Source organism: Botryllus schlosseri, chromosome 4, assembly GCF_051294905.1.
Source record: "Botryllus schlosseri isolate E-star chromosome 4, Bs_hap1, whole genome shotgun sequence".
Classification (NCBI taxonomy): domain Eukaryota; kingdom Metazoa; phylum Chordata; class Ascidiacea; order Stolidobranchia; family Styelidae; genus Botryllus; species Botryllus schlosseri.
In genome coordinates, this window is record NC_137239.1 from 18,797,263 (window position 1) to 18,822,354 (window position 25,092).

Here is a 25,092-nt window from a genome sequence, read left to right on the forward strand (position 1 = left end):
GGAAGCTTACTCGACAGCTATGTGGTTCGCATGTCTGACGCAATCCGCCGAAAATTTCCGAACGCGTCGTGAGCCATGTTATCAGAAGACAGCGAGGCAGTCGCGTGGTCAAGATCGTCGTTTCCGAGGAAGTAGTAGAAAGCTCTTTGGTAAAGGATGCCAGAGAAACGGCTATCTATTTATCTTTATATTGCACGGAAATCTTGTGTTGTTTTGAATCAATGAAACTGTTAATGAAACAAACAAACGAACATACATAAATACTTAATAATGAAATGAAATAAATGTCCACGATTCATGCCTTCCGTGCTTGCTCTCCATTTCGCTTCTCGTTTGATCTTGGACAGACATATTGCTTGGCATCCGTTTTTCTCGCATCTCATCACAATCATTTCCGGAACGCTTATATTCGTCAGCTTTAAGTGTAGTTTAACCCATAACTGGCGCAATCCTCAGCAAATTTTCGAACTCATCGCGAGCCATGTCATCAGAAAACAGAGAGGAAGCCCTGCAATCCGGAGCAAGATCGTCGTTTGCGAGGAAATAAGCGAAAGCCTTTTGGTAAAGAATGCCAGAGAAGACTCTACCTATCAGGGGGCATTCTAAGGGCTCGCCAAGGAAAATGTTCAATGACATCGCATCCTTCATGCAGCATAGCCATTGAGATGAGCTGTGCAGAGCTCGTTTGTCGAAGGAGGTCTGCGGCATTTTCTCGATCTCAGAAGGCACAGCTGTCGCGTAATAGGTTGCACAAATTGTGAACGCAAGTGCTTCGATTGCTTCTCTAACGTGACGTTCCTCGTCTTTGCTGGATGTGCTCCAGTACCTGAATACTGCAGCTAGCAACTTCATTTTGTCACCAAAAGCCTCGATGATCCCATCATTTTCTTCTCTCAGTAAGACATCAAAAAGGAATATCTGCCTCTGTTCCATTATGTTATTGATATTCGGTTGATCCATGTGCATATCATCTTCCAAACCCAGTTGCAGCGCCTTCATTTTGGGCCTATCGATTGTCACAGTTAACATTTCTGATACGTATTGGTCACCTTCACGATCCGTCACCACCACGGGGTAAGTATCGAACCCTTGCTCCTCTCCAAAATCTTTCACGAGATTTACCTGATACACGGCGTTCCTGATAGAGGAGGAAATTTTGTTGCACGAAAGTCGTTGATCATCCGGGACTATCGGCATAAAATCCGTCAGAACCGGTGTAGTACCAAGTGCATGAAAACACTTTTTTCCTTCACTAAATCTGTGGCCGCCATGCGTCAAATCGTCGATATAGGTTGCGACATTCGGTAGATTTCGGTACTTATCGATATAGGTCTTGAGCTCGTCTTCAGGCAGATTTCGGACATGTTGCCTCAAAAATCGAATCACGCTGCCATCGTTCCTATAGTTCCTTCCCAGCCAAGTTAGTAATGACTCCAGCGCATTGGCGTATTGCTGCGACCTCCAATTTCCCTCTCCTTGCTGATTACGATGAGCTAGAATACCCTGGAAATTAGTTACGCTGCGTCATCATCATCATCTTGATCCGGGACGTAGCTAGATTCATTCGTGCTACACAGCTGTACAGCAAGATAATAATTCCTTGCACAATGATATCCCCACCATAGATTGCGTCACAATATCCCAAATCAAAAAGCCAGCTTGCTACGCCTTTAGTTTCTTAAATCTGGGAATTCATCTACAAAAAATGACACAATAGCTTCACTTTATATATATTTGAAAGATATGGTTACGCAAGGGTGATTTATTTGATGCTGATTATAATAAACCGTTGTCTGTTGATAATGCTTGGTCGAATTGTACATGACCCGAGGCTGGCTGGGATATTAACCGAATCGATTTCAACAATATTGAAATCAATGGAAACAATCATAATGTAGTGTAGATCATCGTGAAACTAATTTTTACTAGACCAGAAAAAATTATTTTTATGAAGAAATGGGGATGTATTCTAAACCATAGTCAAAATATATTTGAATCGCCCTCAGGTACCAGAGAAACCTTCATTCGTGAGACGCACGCTATTCTAACTTGGTGTTTCTATATGGGGTGCATCGTTTTTTTCTCTACGGTTCGCATTTGTACGATGGTGGTCAGATTGCAAGGACAATATTGTATTAAAATCGAAAAATCCAAGTCACGCCGAATCGGACAAAGCGTGAAGGCAATTTTTAGGCCAGATTAAAATCTCTCAGCGAATTGGCAACCAATTCGTAAATTCAAATTGCATACTGACACACGCTAATTTAATTATGTGTAGGCTAGACATCGTCATGGTCTAGACAACCGTATAGTTACTGTTTTATGGCAGCATGCCCTGGCTTAATCGCAATAAGGATGAGCAAGATTGCAATGTATAGAAATTGCTAAATACTATTTAGGACTTGAGGTTACAGCACCACCATCCGATACAGTGGTTCTCAAACTCGACTCCCGAGGCCCCGCTGTCTACGCTCCTGCAATTATGTACACTGTGTTATTTATAAGTATCTCGCACGAAGTACCTATTCAACATGTCTGAATTATCCCACCGGTTTTCGCGAAAACCATTACAGACATATATCGCAAGCTGAACACATGTTGACTTTACCATGATCTAGTCCAAAACCACTTAGTCCGTAATCGAGGTTAAATGAATAGAGGAAACATTTGCAAAAAGAATGTAATTTACTAGTTGCGTACGCAGTTGATATGAGCATTGTACGATATTGCAAATCCGGTCAATCTGTTCTAAAGCATAAACTTGCCTATTAATTGTGAGAGCTAGTCATCGGTCCGTTGTATTGCGGATCTGGTACACCCCAGTACACCCCATTCGAATGGTACACCGTTTAAAAGTTTTGGTACACCCTAGGGTGTACGATACAGTCCAGAGGTGGTCAGGAACAAAGTACTTCTATTTTTCAAAGTACTCAAGTAGTTTTCCTCTGCTTCCGGTACTTACTCAAGAAGATCTGATATTTTCGCTACTTCTACTTCTACTTCGTAATATTTTGTGATCTACTTACTTACTTTTCGCTAATTTCAGTTTGTCAAGTGGAAGTAGTTTAATCCTCCAATCAGGAAGATAGCCTGAGGAATTTTGGGACTGTTTTCAAGGAGTATCGACATTTAATTTTCATAAAAATTTAGTAAAGCCCAGAATTTTCCTCGCGCTTCGCGCTCAGTGGATACGGATTAACCAGTATGATGTCATAAAAGTATCGGTGAATATAATTTAGGTAGCGGACTGGCGTGGTTCCCTTCACACCGCATCGCCGCCCTTCGCCCGTATGAAATATTTCATCACAGTATATATGGTCCATCATAGCGTTTGAAACTGATGTTTCGCATTTTAGCATTTACTTATCATATCATAATCTAGCAATCCATGGCGTGTCCTAATCTGGAACAGTGGACTCTGACTTTTGTTTTAGTTTTAAAGCTGTTTTAGCATACCACCCTTGAAACTTTCTGGACTAAAGACATGAAATACATTTTTCGCTTTTAGAAGTAGTATTTATATTTCACTTTCAATTCCCAGTACTCTATACTTTGAGTTCTAATTAATATCAGTTCTTTTGTCTGAATAACATACATGTTGAAGTATAAAAGCAAGTGTAGTAATGCCTTTAATTTCCGGAAATTAAGCTGCACAATATGGCAATTTTACGATCCACCATATTTTTTATTCACGTTTACTTATCGCGTAAAGTGTTTCTCTGTATCCTCTACAACTTCTCCATATTACTCTTCGACTATACTACGGACCCTATAATATGGGGAAGTGCGCCATACCATGATATTTTCTAAAACGTGCTGTTCGATTAAACAGAGGATTAGTATCGCATTTCTATGCCAATACTATCATTCTCATCCGATGATGTTGATGAATGCTCATGTTGTCGAGAATTGAATACCTTCTGGTAAGCGTTAATGTGAATCAAGCTCGACATCTTTCGCATAGCTCAATTTGCACCTTTTGACAATCCCTGCGAACGAAATACAATCGCTTTCACAACTACTTACTTACTTGAGTAGATTTAAAGTCAGTTAATTCTACTTCGACTTCAAGTAGTTTTAAGTTGCTCATGGAAGAAGTACTTTTACTCGTACTTGAGTAGATTGTTTTGTCGCGACTTCTACTTCTACTTGAGTAGCCTTCTTGACTACTTTGACCACCTCTGCGATACACCAGGTTGAAGAGCCGTGCTCTATAATACGATAGCAGGCACAAGAAAATTTTCATATTAATTAAAATTTGAAGTTATATCTCTTTAATGCATCTTTATTTCGCACAACCCTATTTGCTGATGATACTCACCTCTTTATAACCTCCAGCACTGTCGATGATTTGCATGCATCTGTAAATAGGGAACTCCCAAAAGTGTCGAGATGGCTGCAAGCAAACAAACTAAGTTTGAATGCAGACAAGACCGAGATGCTCGTTTTAAATAATGCCAATCATAATTTCACTATGAACATCAATCATAAACAAATCTCCATATGTGACTCAGCAAAATATCTCGGCGTCACCATTGATTTTAAATTGTCTTGGAAGCAGCATATTGAATGCACAATATCAAAACTAGCTCGGTGTGTGGGAATTGGGAATAATGACCCTTCTGCAATCTTTGGTTTCCAGATCAGTACTACGAACCATCTACTTCTCTCTTTTCCACTCTCATCTGCAATATGAAATCGTAGTATGGGGAAATGCATGCACAACATTTTTGTACAGAATTCGAACCCTGCAAAACCGTGCGAAACGGCTGATCGCATCTGTAACTTTACGTACCAATTTATCGCCTTACTACCGTAAGCATCGAATTTTGCGAGTTGATGAACTATATCGCTTCGAAGCATCAAAACTTGTTCACAAATATTTTTCCAATAGTCTGCCTCCTGTGTTTGATGACTTTTTCATACCTGCTAAAAATATCCATTCCCATTACACGAGATCCTCGTCAAAGGGAAATATCTACTTACCCCCACCCAATAGCAACCTAACTAAGAGATCTATCGACTACTCGGGACCTATCATCTGGAATGCATTACCACCCCATATCCGTGAATTGCCTTATAATAGATTCAAAAAAGACCAACTTGATCACCTCCTGTCGTTACACCACTAACACTGTTGCCCTACCTCGCCCAGACATTGCTTCATTGATCATTTGCTACCATCGTTTAATTTTTTCTATCTTTCTTTTTTAACTAAACATTTTTACACCCAGACTGTTCAGAGTGAAGTGTACCTGTTTGATGCTGGTGTGATCAGACTAGATGACCTTCACGGTCTTATCGATCATTCCTATCTAATACCGAATACTGTGCATGCATATTTTCTGTACCACCATCACTGCCGTTTGCTATGTATTTTGGTTGGATGAAAATAAAGATTCTCTCTCTCTCTCTTTTAACAAAAGCCTTTTTGTACGTACCGAAATCGCGAGTCGCAATATTAGATGGGATTGCATATTGTCACGCCGAGCGCGAAAATTATTCAGATTTACGAATGAATTCCGTAATTAATAGTAGCAGTATCACATATTATTATCAAATATTTATCCTCTCTTAGCCCATGTGATCAGATACACCGGTAGGGTTCATTGAGAGAGTGCTTTTGATAATTTAGGGCAAGTTATAAATGATAATGCATCTTTGGGTGGGCCAAATGTTATTAGTCACTTGGTTGCATACTGTAATTTCTTGACCCCCGACCAGGATAGTCGATTGTATCGGTAGTGGAAATATATTAAAATCGCCCAAATGTACCATAAAGAAATTTCTTTCGTGCAGAACGCACGATTCCAAATCCAGCTAAGAGTGAGAAGGGCGCTACTATATTAAATACGAAAAATTAGGTTATGTTGAATTGCGCGGAGTGTGGAGAAAATTTCAAGATTAATTAAAATCTCTTGAAAATTTTGGAGTGAATTCGTAATTGCAATTTGCATGTCGACGGATGCCAACACATACTAATTGAATAAGGTGTCAACGGCCGCGCATATTCCAGTCTACGACAGCAGGTTGCTCATCCATGATCTAATAGTATACATATGGTACGTCTTACGCCAAGTTTGAATCCGCACTCCAGTTGTTGAGTCTTTAACATTTCTGATAAATTTCCCCAAACTTGTTTGAAAATAGCTAAAAACATTGAACAAGACATCAATTTATTTCATAGTATGTTGCACTGAGACTAATCCTAATGCTGGTAGTGACTACAGAGAGCAGGGCGTCGTTCTGTACTGCCATGCTAAATTTTATCAGTTTTGGGATTAAATTAAATTGTGTTGATTTAGGGTATAGCTTAATTGAGGGCGAAACCGGGCAACTTAGGGCATCTAAATCTGTCTTAGGCAGTGCAGTTCGTCGACTATTACCAACAGCTACCCAGCGAACCGAGCTTTAGGCTACTGCCAAAGCTATGAAGTGATGAATGACTTACACGCGGGAATTGCTCCAAATTTTCAATGAATATCAAAAATTTGCTCAAATTAAGTTGAAATCAGCCTATACCCCGTTGAGTGCGACTGTTGAAGTTTGAATTTGGTGAGCTTTCTTGAATACGAAATAAGTTTCATCTTTAACAATCGTTTTCTCAGAATGGTTGTGAAACACATGTTTAGTCAGAATTCATAGAGGGGGAAGCGAGTGGCGCAGTTGGTTAAACGCCAGCGCCACGACACCAATGGTAGTGATTCGGATTCCGGTTCGGACCAGCTTCTATATGTCGGAAGCCTCTCTGGGCTCCTCATCGCCGACCTCATTGCGGTTGCAGTGCTTTGAAAAGCCCAGACCGAAAGTGAGCCGTGCTACAAGTCGGCAGCAAAGACCATGACGGGGGCGTATGGATGCGAGAGAGACTGTCTGAATGAGCGAAAGATTGAAGAAGTCGTCCCCAACATTACGAAAGACAAAGACCTATGAATATTACAAACGTTCGTGTCGTGGTGCACATAGCCTGAAAAAGGCGAGACGCACCACTGTAAAATGTGTAATAATAGTAATAGTAATAGAATTCATACAGACTTGGTCAATTTCGCGCGCCCCTCAGGTTGAGAACTGAAATAGGTTGACTCGGTGTTATGCTCAGCGCACGGCAATATCCTAACTGAAGCAGGACTGCGTGGGCATTGGTTATTATATCAAGAATCTCATATTGAAAAATTGTGAAAGCCGAATTTTGATTAATTTGTGAAAATAAGAAAAAATACATACCGAAAAAAGTCGACGTGATAGAGAAATTCTGAGAACAGAATCGGATTCAGCAACCTAACATTAGCCTGAATCAATCATTAAAATTTTTGGGGCAAAAGTGTATTGAAATTTGTAGACCAGTGTAATTAATAGCCGAAACAGAAGTCGCGCATCGAATAAGTAATTCGTCTCTTACGACCAACACGCCGAGGTCTTACAATCGCATTGATTAGCTTGCATCACAGCAATTGCTGGCTGATTAGAACGGCGTTTAAGCTGAATTTCTGCATTTCCAGATTAACGTTCGCACAGACCTGTTTGGAAACTATTTCGCACAATAATGGATTCTTATTCGCAAGCACACACGATGACAAACTGTCAAATATCGCGCTCCAATTAAAAAGACCAACACGAAAATCGCTCTCGCATTATTTTGAACGCGGGAATGCGACCATTATGGGTAAAATTCAATTGAATTTAGTCGAGAAGAACCTTTATTTAGTCGTCTGATCGAGAGAGACTGTGTTTCTCAGCGCACACGCGTCAAATTCGACGTCACTAACGAGATGGCGTCGCTGCGTCTGATTACTAATTCCTGATTACAAATTAGTGATGTACATTTGTAGAGCTACATACAAATAGGTTGTCAGTCTGCTCTAATAAGCATCAGTACGTTCTGCGAAACACGTACCGATCATTTTTTTCGAACATCAAGTTTTTTTCTTCTTGTGCGCAGTGCAGGTTTTCTGTGCGCGCAGGCCTTGTCAGCAGTAGTGACATAGGCGGATATTGATTTCTGAGAATCCGAATCTACCCGACAGCTCGAGTCTCTGAGGAAATTTCCGTCCGAATCCGTACAATCTCATCGAAATATCCATGCAAATATCCATCCATCCATCAATGCAAAAAATCTTGTCCAGGACCCGAAAAATCCGAATAGAATAACTCTTCCTAAGAATACCTATTATGCAGCTGAGCTAAGATATATTTAGGGCGTAGCCTTTACAAAGGCTAAGCCTAGAGTTGGCTGATTTATATTTGTTTGGACCTTTGACTGACCAAGACCATGACCAACTTTAAAGTGCTACCAGTTCTATCACAAGGGGTAAACGGTCTGTTTCGGTTGTTGAGGGGAAATGTTTTTCTTTTGACTTTAAATCAAAAGTCCCGTTTTTATATTTTCTCAATCAGTACTGTAGCAGCTTTGCATTGATACCCGTTTTTGTCGAATTTAGTGCTTGGCAAGCCGGTCAAAAATGGCCGTAAAGTTGTCTTTGGTCAAATGGGAAGTATGACGTAACCCAAATGCGGTGAGCCGCCCAGTCTCGCTGTGTCCACACCATATAGGACACTATGGTTGAATGAAACGGCAGGCTGCTGATAAAAGATACTCCCACTGTAATAGGTAACATTAAATTATCATCGCGAAATGAAAGTCGCCCGTAATTATGACGGTACAGCGAAGAAACGGATTATAGAACATTGATACTTATATTGATCTGTAGTAGTGCGTACATTATTGTTTAATTGTCTGATTGTAAAGTGAAGCCATTACCTAGGAGTAGTATATAAATGGGCGGAATGTGCCAAAACACGATTTAACTTAAACAAACAAGAATTATGAATATAAAAGATAGTGAAAGAATTAGCTCATTCTCAGCAATACTCGAGGGGAATTCCCTTCTGACTGTGCGGCAATTAAAAAAGGGGGATTGACTGAGAGAAAACGAACAAAGAATTTCGATTGACCTTTGTACTCAGACACGAAACTTGGGATTTATGCTAATTCATTGTGATTTTACTGTATTTTTCCACGATCCACAGCTGACTTCGGTCGTACACGATGAGGCTTGATAATAGCTACCTACCCTGACCTATCGGTCCATGGTAAATCCAAGGACGAGTCTTGGGAATAATTGCCCGTCAAATCCCATGGATGACTTGTCGTTCCGCGGTTGATTCAATTTCGTGTACGGGGGGGTCATAGGAATAATTGCCGGTCATGACGTCAGTATAGTTTTCTTCTGCTCCATGAGATCCTGGACGGGGCTTGATAATAGTTGCCTACCCTGACCTGTCGTCCCGTGGTCCAATTTCGTGGCTTGGGAGCAATAACCCGTCAAACTGGTTGACTCGTCGTTCCGCGGTTGATTCAATTTCGTGTACGGTGGGTCATAGGAATAATTGCCGGTCGTGACGTCAGTATAGTTTTCTCCTGATCCGTGGGATTCTGGTGCGTGTTTTAGGTGTCCATACGTTCGGCTGTGTAAAGTGATGCTTGTGGTCTCTCTCATACTGTCGTACTTGTCCACCTTTTGCTTTTTTGTTGACTTGAATAGTGAGGAGAAATGATCTGTTATGATTATAAATATGTGTGTCATTTCCAGTCATACCGAGAATCAGATTAAATGTGGTAGTAGAACTTTGTATTAGGCACCCCGACATGGATTGACTTAAATAAAGTAACAGTATGAATATATAATAATTAATTAAACAAATAGCTGATTCTCAATTTTACCCGCATCAACGTGTTAACTGCCGGCATTACGTACCCAGTAATCGATATATCGATCACGAGCTCACCACGCAGTTGTCGTTCGAGGGCGAATAATTTCGCTGCAGACAATCACCGCGTGTGCCGTAAAACATCCTCAAAACCTGCTATGCCAACACCTACACACATATTTACAATATCATACTAAGGAACTATTGCTTCGGCAGCCACGCACTGTCGCTCGAAGTCGACAAATTTCGCTGCAGACAACCAGATGTGTTCGCGTATGTGTCGTAAATATATCCTCAACACATGCTATGTCAATACCTCCAAGCATATTTGCATCATACTACGGATATATTGATTCGGGGGAGTGTTACCGTCAGAGAATTGCTGTGTCACCCCTTTGAGCCTCGCATTTCCCGTTCGAACTCGGTAACTTAGTATTCGGTGCAAGCAACAAATGTGGCTGTTCCATACCTATACCGCGTTCTAGCGTCTTCATAAGGACAGACAGTCCCATCCGAACAATGTATTTATGACGGGGATGTTTTTACTGCTTCACGCCTGGTCAAGCGTAATCATACCAGTGCCTATAAATGATATGTAATTTACCGAGGGATATTAATTTTGTATGCTGTACATGATGTACAACTTGAATCGATCTGTTGTCGTACTGATGCTTTGCCCGTCTGTACGATAGATATGGATCACGAATTCACCGCGCACTTGTCATTCGAGGGCGACTCATTTCGCTGTAGACAATCAGTTGTGTTCGCGTGTGTCGTAACCAGACATGGGGTAATCGCGATTAGTAATCGTAATCGATTACGACGATTACAGCATTTTCAAGTAATCGTAATCGCAATCGATTACATTCGAAAAAATTCCGAAGTAATCGTAATCGTAATCGACTACTTCGCATATCTAATCGATTTCTTAGTGAAAGAACGATTACTCTTTATTTGTACGAGGATTATGACATAAACTGAACATTCGTGAATAAGGATGAGATATTATACCAGGTTCGCGATAGCACACACGTCTGATTTCCAAATGCTACTGCTCATTATTACGTCAGAAGTAGCCTATTAGCTTTGCTCGTCATTGCGTAAGAAGTATCCACAGTAAATAGATATTCGATGTACGTAGCCTACATTAGTGCGGTTGTAAGAACACCTGCCGTGCTGTATATCATATTATCAACACGTTCCATACGCCATTGCCTCGCAGCAGGATAATTAATCTCCATTCTGCCTAGTTTAAAATAGTGACTTATGTATTGATGTTTGGCTATGCTTAGTTAAACGCAGTTTGACCGTTGCTTCGGGCGAGCAGTAGACCTATGCACTACGTACGTACACCGGACAAAGATTTTAAATTTTGTACTCGCCAAAGGAAGCAGTAAAAATCAACAGCTAATGATATGTAATCATAACCGAGCCGTCTTTGCCGTTTCTTGTAACGGCAGCTTGCAGTAAATTATCTATATGAAGTTGAAGGCAGAATGTTATGTTCGTTTCATCGGGCCCCGGCTTCATCTTATTATCATATGACTCTACTTGAAACGGGCGTCAATCGTTATTTCACAATTCTTTACTCAACATTGGGTCCTGCAGCCATGGCCATGGGCTTCAATATCATGTTAACGCGGGTGGTAGCTAGAATCTGGTCCTAAATAGCAATTCGTCCCCCAGTTCAAACGTTGGTCTTTGGCCCCAGCCCCCATAGGGTGGTATTTTCAAGTTGAAGACTGAATTTCGTCAATATTATTAGTAATTGCATTATATTACTATTAATTTTTAATCTTCTCTCAGCCCCGATGGTCAGATTTACCTGTAGAGCTGGGAGCAAGTAATTCATACTTATAGTCCGGTATCTTGTTATAATTACTTTAGTTTATGTTGTTAATTCGTGACTTCCGGTCTGGTACATGGTCAAAAGATATTGAAGTGGCGCAAGAACTTTGGTGAGACGCACAAGCACACTCACACAAATTGTCATGTCTTTAAAACTCTCTTGGTGCCCCGGGTGGCATTTGTATTATGAGCTCAGATTGAAAGGACCGGACTATTAGTCACGTTCACCCAGCGTGGCTATTGACAATGGACACATACCCAAAGTTTCGACCAAGGTCCTTCTTTAGTAGCACACTTCGTGAAGTCGCATGTTGGTTGAAACTGCGTATGGCTTTTGGTGTGTCGTGGCACGGTATTGACTGGCACCTAAACGCCTATTACTATAAATTAAGGTTGCATTTAAAACAAAAATCAATTTAAAACAGACATGTTTAAAACAAGGTCCTTGTTTAAAAAATGTTTTTTTTTTAAACCACAACGTCACGAATATAAAATTGTGACGTCATAGTAAATTGAGATTCACAATTGAAAATATAGGGTAAATATAGCTCATTTGACGAAATATCTGGACTATAACTGTTGAACCTACTATTTTGAGGGTTCCAATCATCCCATATCGATGTACGTCGGCCGAATCGGGTGGTAATTGTCCGTAGGCTCATACAAAATGTTTTTTTGAAAGTGTTTACACAATTGTGGCATAATGTTACAACTTTAAAAACAAAATTTAGTTTGTTTTAAAGCCTTTCTTTATAAAACACTGTTTAAAACATGTTTTAAACAACCGTTTGTTTTAAATGCAACCCTACTATAAATAATGTATGCTTTGTTTTAGAAGGAGACGTATGCATTTCTAAATCAAGCTATCCAGAGAGAATTTTCAAGTTGATCAAATCTCTCGAAAAGACGGTATAATTTATGTTGGTTTACGAAATACTTTTGAGTCCCCTTCGATCTCGCTCCCCACCCTATTGGGAAATTTGGGGGGGGGCGGCGGTTATTGACCTGGCAAGAATGCAAATCATTGGGTGCGATAAATTGACTACTATAAAAATGGGAAATCGGTACATCATGACGTAACAAGCCAATGACGCATCTTTTTTTAAGGAAGATTGTTATCTCATTCGGCCTTTTCAGCGCAATCCCTATATTGTCTTCCGATATAACTTCTAAGATGCAAAATAAATGTAATCGTGAGTAATCGTGATTACTTTTCCAATGTAATCGTAATCGTAATCGACTACTACCTGATTTTGCTGTAATCGTAATCGTAATCGTAATCGCGTCATTCAGACGTAATCGTAATCGCATTCGATTACATTCATGAAGTAATCACCCCATGTCTGGTCGTAACATATCCTCAACACTTGTTATGTCAACACCTCCAAACATATTTACAATGTCATGCTACGGGTATATTGCTTCGGCGGGGTGTTACCGTCAGAGAATTGCTGCGTCACACCTTCGAGCCTCGCATTTCCCGCTCGGTAACTGCGAGTACGATGGCAGATTCAGTGGTATAGTGACGAATCGGGATAGCTCGCTTCATCGGGGATCAGTGGACTTACCTTATTTCACTGAAACGCGCTCGGTGGTGCAATAATGGGGGGATGAATTGTGTCAGATCATACGTGATGCAATCTAGCCTACTTTCGGTGAGGTGTAAAGATGAGTGAGAGATTTCGATGTCTGACTCCGCTCCGACTCGGGTTACCAAATCAAAGTCCCAAAAATCCGGCTAGCACGTAAAGTCCTGTTATTTCCACATGTTGTGAGGGCAAAATATAGCATAAATCCGACTCTCAAGGCTATTTGGCTGCATCCAGCCCGGCGATAGCTCGCTTCACCGGCAATCAGCTGACTGACCTTATTTCGCTCGGTTTCGGTGGTGTAATAATGGGGGATGAATTGTTACAGATCATACGTGATGCAATCTAGTCTACCTTTGGTGAGGTGTAAAGATGAGTGAGATATTTCGAAATCCGAATCCACCCGCCCCCCCCGACTCAGGCGGACAAATTGGGGTTAACCCCGGCCGGTACGTAAAGTCCTGTTACTTCCACATATAGCGAGCGCAAATTAGAGGATAAATCTGACTCTCCAGGACACTTGACCGTATCCAGCCCTGGCTTCGCTAGAAGCCGATGAAATTCGAAGTCTGGAAACGTTTAAGTGACCACCACCCCCTTCCAGGCACGATAGTTCTACTATCTTTACACGATATGGAGATGACGTTGCATATTCATTTGCGTACAGCGAAACCTTGTATCGACCCATTGGTGGAATTATGTTCAACTATACAGGTGTTATTATAGTGCAATCAGGTTTAGCACCACAAGAAGTATATTAGCAAAGTCCTATCCACCACAAAACGATAATACCTTTACCATACCAACAAACAAACAAACAAACAAACTTGTCGTTCGAATACTTGTAATTTCGATGTGCTATGATGTACGCAAATCAGCTGTGATCAATCGAGCGTGACACAATCGATGTCAGTCATCAATCCGCCTGTTTGACAAAACTCGCGTTTTCTGACTGACAGCAACACAATGCGATACATTTGATGTATCCATCGACCCTCCTATTTTGATGGGGTTACCATACGGCCTCATTCAAGGGAGCATATGTCCTCCTTTTCCCAGATATGTCAGCCCATTCGGCCAAATGTACTCTCTTTCTGTCAATTTGTCCTCCTTGTTAGCTTAACATATCCAAAAAAACACCACGAGTAACGCAAAATGTGGGCCTAGATTACAAAAGTCGGGTATTTACGTGGCCTAATCGGAAAAATGACGCTATGATGGTATTGTGCAGGCTATTACGTGGATACGGGGCCTGTGTAAACAGGTTTATGTGAATAGTAAAAGCGCCCCAAACTATCGTTACATGAAAAAGATCGAGCGCACTCAACCATGTCGGGGTATACTTACCCTAGTACAGCCAAATGCTCCCATGTCGTAGCGGGAATAGCCGGGGAGCATGGTAAATAATTCTCACAAGAAGTACTTTATAACGGTGTGAAATCGACGTCGTTCGTTACGCGACGAGAATGAAGCAAGGCGCCACTGCAATCACTCTCTACACAACGTGCTAAGCACTGTAGGGGATACGCAACTACCGATTCTGGTCCGAGGAGCGAGATATATGTAACGATTTACGACACATGCTAAATTTCCTTTCAAATGAAGTACAAAATGTGGCTTTGAAGTACTCAAGTAGAAGTAGTTTTAAATAATAGTTGGTATCGTAAAATTACTTTCTAGTTTAATTATAAAGAGTAGGTTCCCATAGAACTGTCGAACCCAAGCACTTCATTATCCTATACCCAGCCCACCGACTGCAGAAGCTGCCCATCCCTGATGTAACATGTAAATGGTGCAATAGCGACAGCTAACGGTTGTCAATCATCCATAAAAAAACTAGCCAGTAATACAGCCCTCAAGGATAACCTAGGAATATCTATGCGAGTCGACTCGATTGGCCCATGCGGCAAGTTTAGACACGAAAGCATTTTTAGGTGTGATATAATCCCAGTATTTGTACTGTATTTTTCCAAGCACACATACCACAATCGAAAACGTAGTTCGCCCGTCTGACTCCCAGCATTTGCCTCGAACAAAAGTGTCGGGTATAAGTGACCATGGATCTACGCCAAGTCTGTCCACCACTTTTGAGTAGATATTTGGAAAGACCTGCGCGTGATCACCTCCATACAAGGCATAATAGTTCTGCGTGCAGCGAAACTTTGCAGCGACCTATTTGCGGGGTGTGCATGTGTTGTTAGTGCAATCGTGTTTAGCACAACAAGAACGTAGTAATTTGAGGGTGAATAAAATCTTACCCCACAACGTTACCAACCCGTCGGACGGTGTGGTATTCGACAAAATCACTCTGTTTTTACTACGGAAACGATGATCACACTGACGGGCTCTCATCACTTGTCGTACGAATGCTTGTAATGTCGGTTTGATGTGCGCAAATCAGCTGTGATCATTCGAGTGTGACGCGATCGAGGTCAGTCCTATCAGGTGTTTGAGAAAACTCGTATATTCAGTAAGGTTGACGGCAATGCGATATATTTGATGTCCCATTGATCCTCATACTAATAGGGGGATTGTCATACGTCCTCCTTCTCCAGGAAAATAACCTCGCACAAATGTACTCCATTTTGTGAATTTATCTTCCGTTTTAGCTTAAAATACCCAAAAAATACCATGAATAACGCGAAATGAGGACCTACGAGATACGGGTAGGGTCTATCTTACTGTTTTCGCATAATCCTGTTATTCAAATGTAGGATTTTGGTGTAGGTCTGATTGATAACTTTATAAAAGTGAGGTAAACTCAGTACAAAACTACTTTCTGCTTTTTAAAGTCAAACGTGTAAAGAATATGTAATTTCACCTGAAACGGTTGAGGAGTAAGTTAAAACGACTTGGGTATATAGCACAAGTACCGAGTACTCGAATTAGTAGCGTCTTTTGACGCCATTACTCAACCAAGTCCACAACACACAAACCGAGGAAATAATATACAGATATGGAAATAACCCACGATATTTTCCGCTGACACGTGTCAGTACAACTCGACATTCAAGTCCATCTGGCTGCGGCTTGCAATTTGAAAGAGTTTGAAAAACCAGGGTGGTAGCCTACCTAAAAACGTGGTATTGTTTTGTACGTTACGATTCTTTCTAGCCAGTTCGTCAGCTGCTAAATTAGTGCGTGTTGCATATGATACTTTAGATAATTCGGCGAACGTTGCGAGTCTGCAGAATTCACAGCGGTGATAACTCGACGCAATGAATACGTGTTTTTATCCTAGCGGATCAAAGTGTCTCTCCATCCTCGTTATGCCAAAACACTTTTGTAAACACGGCGTATTAAAACAGACGTAGCCATCATAAAATCAACCAAAACCAATGTTCCATAGCGAATCTGATGTTATCGATGACAAAAGTTATGGCCACCTCGTCTATGTCTAGCTCTATGGTACAACATGTCGAATTTTGTTTGCCAATCCCCGGTGGTTCAGTACAAGGCACGTGATCTGAATAAAAACGAACGCGCAACCGAAACAGGTGAACTTTGTGTGGTGTGTATTTTTGATAACACCGATATGGCAAACTTGCTGACAATAAAGTTGCTTATAATTAATCAAGCAACCCGGGGAGCAACAACTCGTAAACACGAATCGAATGGTCACGCCAACATCCCCGGGTATTCGATAGAACCGCTAATACCGCGGTAACCCAACTTCTGTAATCGTACATGTACGAAGCATTTGAACAGTGTTGCTCTGTGGCTCTTGGACTTCCAAGGACACTACGAGCGTAAGTCAATCTCACTGTTTGGAGTGCTAATGTCGCACCGTCGCAATAATGATCACTCGCTTATGTGTAGAAAGCGGAAATTGACGCCTGGGTTATTTGTACGACCTCATAGCTTTGGTAAACTTACTAAAGCGGAAAGTCTCTGACAAGTTAGATATTGATTGATGTTCGTTCTCTTGCTAGCGACGATAATCGTTGGTACATGCTTTAAATTTTTTGTTATAATCGGGTGTGGTCACAAATAGGCAGGGAACAACTTTGATGCGTTCAACACAATACGCATGTAACACATCTTATTCCGGGCCGTAACCTATCGTTTTCCCCCACCTTCTATATGATAAACGTCGCCTTTGCACATAGACGGGGCTTAGACGTAGTTATATAAGTGTGTATTAAACGTCCAAACAAAGATTTAACTTAAATAAACCAATATTATCAATATGATAGATAATTAAAGACATAGCTGATTCCCAGTTTTGTAGCAATACTTTTATAACCCGTTGTACGGCAATCAAAAGGGGAGATGTCGTAGCGAAAAAGAATAAACTAGCTATCTGCGTGAGTCGCCACGCTTGACCTCTTGACAAGGACACGAAACTTGAGATATAATTTATGTATAATTTACTGTATGATTTGTTTTAGCACCGGTTGATTTTAATGCTTTGAAATTGTCATGATTTATTTGATGAGTGTAAAATTTCAAATAAATGTCCGCTGTACATAGGCCTACCACCCGCTAAGCAGCAGCGTTCAAACTGTGTTTAACTCAACGAAACGTCAGTAATTGCGTTACTATTTGACACTAGGCAGAGTAGGGGATTTACCTCCTCCTATGCTTAGTGGCGTTTTTGTGGTTTATTGATAACTCGCACACGGTGGTGGTCACGAGTGATAAATTTTAGACATAATAGCACACAGCAGGGGTCCTCACGAATCGCGGTCAATGCTACATTGTATCAATGCTTATAAGGATCACGTTCAATACTCTGTATTGTATCAATGCTTATAGTCGGTGCCACATGACGGGGGAAAATGAGTAAAACAATAGCACGCTAGTGATTACGTTTCGACTACTTCAAGATTTTTCTGTAACCGTAGTCCCGTGACAACAGTAATCGCAATCGATTATATTGATGAAATTATCACCCCATGTCCGCTAACAACCATTGCAAAGCATAATAACATCCATTTGAAAATCACTAGTTGATTTTGAGTATGTGTTATGGGATGGTACTTTACACACAATTTCCCTTGTGTTATTAGATGTAATGAACTGGTTTGTGGTGCAGAAAACCTTCGTTCTATAAGCAGCTGGACACGATGTTTAATAATTAATAATAATAAGCCCCTAGTTTATATTGGCTGTTTCAATTTTGTACCAACCTCACTACCCCGCACCAGGTGGTAGTAACGAGTAAAAATATTTATTTAAACGTATAGCACGAAGTGGGTGTCCTTATGGATCGCGTTCAACACTGTATTGATGGGCACCATACCCCAACGCCTACCTACGCTGTCATGTGACGTTGAAATAGTAACGAAATGACACGTTAGAGCCTATGGTTCCTTAGGTCATCGGCACACCTCTGAGTAAAGGCGACGTTTATCATATAGAAGGTGGGGGAAAACGATAGGTTACGGCCCGGAATAAGATGTGTTACATGCGTATTGTGTTGAACGCATCAAAGTTGTCTGCCTATTTGTGACCACACCCGATTATAACAAAAAATTTAAAGCATGTACCAACGATTATCGTCGCTAGCAAGAGAACGAACATCAATCAATATCTAACTTGTCAGAGACTTTCCGCTTTAGTAAGTTTACCAAAGCTATGAGGTCGTACAAATAACCCAGGCGTCAATTTCCGCTTTCTACACATAAGCGAGTGATCATTATTGCGACGGTGCGACATTAGCACTCCAAACAGTGAGATTGACTTACGCTCGTAGTGTCCTTGGAAGTCCAAGAGCCACAGAGCAACACTGTTCAAATGCTTCGTACATGTACGATTACAGAAGTTGGGTTACCGCGGTATTAGCGGTTCTATCGAATACCCGGGGATGTTGGCGTGACCATTCGATTCGTGTTTACGAGTTGTTGCTCCCCGGGTTGCTTGATTAATTATAAGCAACTTTATTGTCAGCAAGTTTGCCATATCGGTGTTATCAAAAATACACACCACACAAAGTTCACCTGTTTCGGTTGCGCGTTCGTTTTTATTCAGATCACGTGCCTTGTACTGAACCAAAGGGGATTGGCAAACAAAATTCGACATGTTGTACCATAGAGCTAGACATAGACGAGGTGGCCATAACTTTTGTCATCGATAACATCAGATTCGCTATGGAACATTGGTTTTGGTTGATTTTATGATGGCTACGTCTGTTTTAATACGCCGTGTTTACAAAAGTGTTTTGGCATAACGAGGATGGAGAGACACTTTGATCCGCTAGGATAGAAACACGTATTCATTGCGTCGAGTTATCACCGCTGTGAATTCTGCAGACTCGCAACGTTCGCCGAATTATCTAAAGTATCATATGCAACACGCACTAATTTAGCAGCTGACGAACTGGCTAGAAAGAATCGTAACGTACAAAACAATACCACGTTTTTAGGTAGGCTACCACCCTGGTTTTTCAAACTCTTTCAAATTGCAAGCCGCAGCCAGATGGACTTGAATGTCGAGTTGTACTGACACGTGTCAGCGGAAAATATCGTGGGTTATTTCCATATCTGTATATTATTTCCTCGGTTTGTGTGTTGTGGACTTGGTTGAGTAATGGCGTCAAAAGACGCTACTAATTCGAGTACTCGGTACTTGTGCTATATACCCAAGTCGTTTTAACTTACTCCTCAACCGTTTCAGGTGAAATTACATATTCTTTACACGTTTGACTTTAAAAAGCAGAAAGTAGTTTTGTACTGAGTTTACCTCACTTTTATAAAGTTATCAATCAGACCTACACCAAAATCCTACATTTGAATAACAGGATTATGCGAAAACAGTAAGATAGACCCTACCCGTATCTCGTAGGTCCTCATTTCGCGTTATTCATGGTATTTTTTGGGTATTTTAAGCTAAAACGGAAGATAAATTCACAAAATGGAGTACATTTGTGCGAGGTTATTTTCCTGGAGAAGGAGGACGTATGACAATCCCCCTATTAGTATGAGGATCAATGGGACATCAAATATATCGCATTGCCGTCAACCTTACTGAATATACGAGTTTTCTCAAACACCTGATAGGACTGACCTCGATCGCGTCACACTCGAATGATCACAGCTGATTTGCGCACATCAAACCGACATTACAAGCATTCGTACGACAAGTGATGAGAGCCCGTCAGTGTGATCATCGTTTCCGTAGTAAAAACAGAGTGATTTTGTCGAATACCACACCGTCCGACGGGTTGGTAACGTTGTGGGGTAAGATTTTATTCACCCTCAAATTACTACGTTCTTGTTGTGCTAAACACGATTGCACTAACAACACATGCACACCCCGCAAATAGGTCGCTGCAAAGTTTCGCTGCACGCAGAACTATTATGCCTTGTATGGAGGTGATCACGCGCAGGTCTTTCCAAATATCTACTCAAAAGTGGTGGACAGACTTGGCGTAGATCCATGGTCACTTATACCCGACACTTTTGTTCGAGGCAAATGCTGGGAGTCAGACGGGCGAACTACGTTTTCGATTGTGGTATGTGTGCTTGGAAAAATACAGTACAAATACTGGGATTATATCACACCTAAAAATGCTTTCGTGTCTAAACTTGCCGCATGGGCCAATCGAGTCGACTCGCATAGATATTCCTAGGTTATCCTTGAGGGCTGTATTACTGGCTAGTTTTTTTATGGATGATTGACAACCGTTAGCTGTCGCTATTGCACCATTTACATGTTACATCAGGGATGGGCAGCTTCTGCAGTCGGTGGGCTGGGTATAGGATAATGAAGTGCTTGGGTTCGACAGTTCTATGGGAACCTACTCTTTATAATTAAACTAGAAAGTAATTTTACGATACCAACTATTATTTAAAACTACTTCTACTTGAGTACTTCAAAGCCACATTTTGTACTTCATTTGAAAGGAAATTTAGCATGTGTCGTAAATCGTTACATATATCTCGCTCCTCGGACCAGAATCGGTAGTTGCGTATCCCCTACAGTGCTTAGCACGTTGTGTAGAGAGTGATTGCAGTGGCGCCTTGCTTCATTCTCGTCGCGTAACGAACGACGTCGATTTCACACCGTTATAAAGTACTTCTTGTGAGAATTATTTACCATGCTCCCCGGCTATTCCCGCTACGACATGGGAGCATTTGGCTGTACTAGGGTAAGTATACCCCGACATGGTCGAGTGCGCTCGATCTTTTTCATGTAACGATAGTTTGGGGCGCTTTTACTATTCACATAAACCTGTTTACACAGGCCCCGTATCCACGTAATAGCCTGCACAATACCATCATAGCGTCATTTTTCCGATTAGGCCACGTAAATACCCGACTTTTGTAATCTAGGCCCACATTTTGCGTTACTCGTGGTGTTTTTTTGGATATGTTAAGCTAACAAGGAGGACAAATTGACAGAAAGAGAGTACATTTGGCCGAATGGGCTGACATATCTGGGAAAAGGAGGACATATGCTCCCTTGAATGAGGCCGTATGGTAACCCCATCAAAATAGGAGGGTCGATGGATACATCAAATGTATCGCATTGTGTTGCTGTCAGTCAGAAAACGCGAGTTTTGTCAAACAGGCGGATTGATGACTGACATCGATTGTGTCACGCTCGATTGATCACAGCTGATTTGCGTACATCATAGCACATCGAAATTACAAGTATTCGAACGACAAGTTTGTTTGTTTGTTTGTTTGTTGGTATGGTAAAGGTATTATCGTTTTGTGGTGGATAGGACTTTGCTAATATACTTCTTGTGGTGCTAAACCTGATTGCACTAATAACACCTGTATAGTTGAACATAATTCCACCAATGGGTCGATACAAGGTTTCGCTGTACGCAAATGAATATGCAACGTCATCTCCATATCGTGTAAAGATAGTAGAACTATCGTGCCTGGAAGGGGGTGGTGGTCACTTAAACGTTTCCAGACTTCGAATTTCATCGGCTTCTAGCGAAGCCAGGGCTGGATACGGTAAGTGTCCTGGAGAGTCAGATTTATCCTCTAATTTGCGCTCGCTATATGTGGAAGTAACAGGACTTTACGTACCGGCCGGGGTTAACCCCAATTTGTCCGCCTGAGTCGGGGGGGGGGGGGGGGGCGGGTGGATTCGGATTTCGAAATATCTCACTCATCTTTACACCTCACCAAAGGTAGACTAGATTGCATCACGTATGATCTGTAACAATTCATCCCCCATTATTACACCACCGAAACCGAGCGAAATAAGGTCAGTCAGCTGATTGCCGGTGAAGCGAGCTATCGCCGGGCTGGATGCAGCCAAATAGCCTTGAGAGTCGGATTTATGCTATATTTTGCCCTCACAACATGTGGAAATAACAGGACTTTACGTGCTAGCCGGATTTTTGGGACTTTGATTTGGTAACCCGAGTCGGAGCGGAGTCAGATATCGAAATCTCTCACTCATCTTTACACCTCACCGAAAGTAGGCTAGATTGCATCACGTATGATCTGACACAATTCATCCCCCCATTATTGCACCACCGAGCGCGTTTCAGTGAAATAAGGTAAGTCCACTGATCCCCGATGAAGCGAGCTATCCCGATTCGTCACTATACCACTGAATCTGCCATCGTACTCGCAGTTACCGAGCGGGAAATGCGAGGCTCGAAGGTGTGACGCAGCAATTCTCTGACGGTAACACCCCGCCGAAGCAATATACCCGTAGCATGACATTGTAAATATGTTTGGAGGTGTTGACATAACAAGTGTTGAGGATATGTTACGACACACGCGAACACAACTGATTGTCTACAGCGAAATGAGTCGCCCTCGAATGACAAGTGCGCGGTGAATTCGTGATCCATATCTATCGTACAGACGGGCAACGCATCAGTACGACAACAGATCGATTCAAGTTGTACATCATGTACAGCATACAAAATTAATATCCCTCGGTAAATTACATATCATTTATAGGCACTGGTATGATTACGCTTGACCAGGCGTGAAGCAGTAAAAACATCCCCGTCATAAATACATTGTTCGGATGGGACTGTCTGTCCTTATGAAGACGCTAGAACGCGGTATAGGTATGGAACAGCCACATTTGTTGCTTGCACCGAATACTAAGTTACCGAGTTCGAACGGGAAATGCGAGGCTCAAAGGGGTGACACAGCAATTCTCTGACGGTAACACTCCCCCGAATCAATATATCCGTAGTATGATGCAAATATGCTTGGAGGTATTGACATAGCATGTGTTGAGGATATATTTACGACACATACGCGAACACATCTGGTTGTCTGCAGCGAAATTTGTCGACTTCGAGCGACAGTGCGTGGCTGCCGAAGCAATAGTTCCTTAGTATGATATTGTAAATATGTGTGTAGGTGTTGGCATAGCAGGTTTTGAGGATGTTTTACGGCACACGCGGTGATTGTCTGCAGCGAAATTATTCGCCCTCGAACGACAACTGCGTGGTGAGCTCGTGATCGATATATCGATTACTGGGTACGTAATGCCGGCAGTTAACACGTTGATGCGGGTAAAATTGAGAATCAGCTATTTGTTTAATTAATTATTATATATTCATACTGTTACTTTATTTAAGTCAATCCATGTCGGGGTGCCTAATACAAAGTTCTACTACCACATTTAATCTGATTCTCGGTATGACTGGAAATGACACACATATTTATAATCATAACAGATCATTTCTCCTCACTATTCAAGTCAACAAAAAAGCAAAAGGTGGACAAGTACGACAGTATGAGAGAGACCACAAGCATCACTTTACACAGCCGAACGTATGGACACCTAAAACACGCACCAGAATCCCACGGATCAGGAGAAAACTATACTGACGTCACGACCGGCAATTATTCCTATGACCAACCGTACACGAAATTGAATCAACCGCGGAACGACGAGTCAACCAGTTTGACGGGTTATTGCTCCCAAGCCACGAAATTGGACCACGGGACGACAGGTCAGGGTAGGCAACTATTATCAAGCCCCGTCCAGGATCTCATGGAGCAGAAGAAAACTATACTGACGTCATGACCGGCAATTATTCCTATGACCCCCCCGTACACGAAATTGAATCAACCGCGGAACGACAAGTCATCCATGGGATTTGACGGGCAATTATTCCCAAGACTCGTCCTTGGATTTACCATGGACCGATAGGTCAGGGTAGGTAGCTATTATCAAGCCCCATCGTGTACGACCGAAGTCAGCTGTGGATCGTGGAAAAATACAGTAAAATCACAATGAATTAGCATAAATCCCAAGTTTCGTGTCTGAGTACAAAGGTCAATCGAAATTCTTTGTTCGTTTTCTCTCAGTCAATCCCCCTTTTTTAATTGCCGCACAGTCAGAAGGGAATTCCCCTCGAGTATTGCTGCAAAACTGAGAATGAGCTAATTCTTTCACTATCTTTTATATTCATAATTCTTGTTTGTTTAAGTTAAATCGTGTTTTGGCACATTCCGCCCATTTATATACTACTCCTAGGCCCGTGGTTTTCAACCTTTTTTGCTTCGCGGACCGGTGGAATTTCCAAAAAATATATTCGGCGGACCGGCAGACCTTCAAAAATTAAAATCCAGTCAAACTGTAGTTACGACTATAGTTTTTAGAAAGTACGGTGCTAGAGAGTGACATTTCAAGGGTTTTTGTTTAATTAAATATCTTCATGATGGCGTTCCCGCAATTTTACTGTGGTGCAGTGGTTCTCAAACTTTTTTAGACACGCAACCTTTGATGATAGTGAAAATTTTCGCCCCATGATCATGATATCAAGCAAATATTAAAAAGAGCATCCAGAATGTTTACAATATCAACTCATAGTGTGATGTCACGGAAGGTTCTGACTGTTGAGAGACTTTTTAAATATGAAATTAGGATTCAAAACAGGGCAATAGTTATGAGCTGAAGGAAAAGATTTTCAGTTTAATGACCTCTCAGAAATAATCATGCGTAATGATAGCAAGTAGCACATATATATTTTTGGTGTCTAATACCATCTTTTATCCCACTTGAG

At 41.5% G+C, this 25,092-nt stretch overlaps 2 protein-coding genes across 3 annotated transcripts in view; both read right to left on the reverse strand.

Moving 5' to 3' along the window:
• The window catches only part of LOC145437257 (single-strand DNA endonuclease ASTE1-like), a 533,921-nt gene that overhangs the window by 12,731 nt on the left and 496,098 nt on the right, over positions 1-25,092 (reverse strand). The gene's annotated exons all lie outside the window — the stretch shown is intronic.
• Positions 349-4,357, reverse strand: LOC145437955 (uncharacterized). The gene is made up of 2 exons (XM_080315326.1): positions 4,322-4,357; positions 349-1,503 (listed from the first exon to the last, which is right to left on the reverse strand). The coding sequence occupies exons 1-2, from the start codon at positions 4,355-4,357 to the stop codon at positions 430-432; spliced, it is 1,110 nt and encodes a 369-aa protein (XP_080171452.1). The 3' UTR covers positions 349-429.

What these genes read in the sequence shown, in the direction of transcription:
- LOC145437955 (XM_080315326.1), bottom strand. Translation starts at nt 4,357, where the DNA reads ATGCAAATCATCGACAGTGCTGGAGGTTATAAAGAG. An exon ending in GTGCTGGAGGTTATAAAGAG is followed by an intron (nt 1,504 to 4,321) that starts GTGAGTATCATC and finishes ACTAATTTCCAG; the next exon opens with GGTATTCTAGCTCATCGTAA.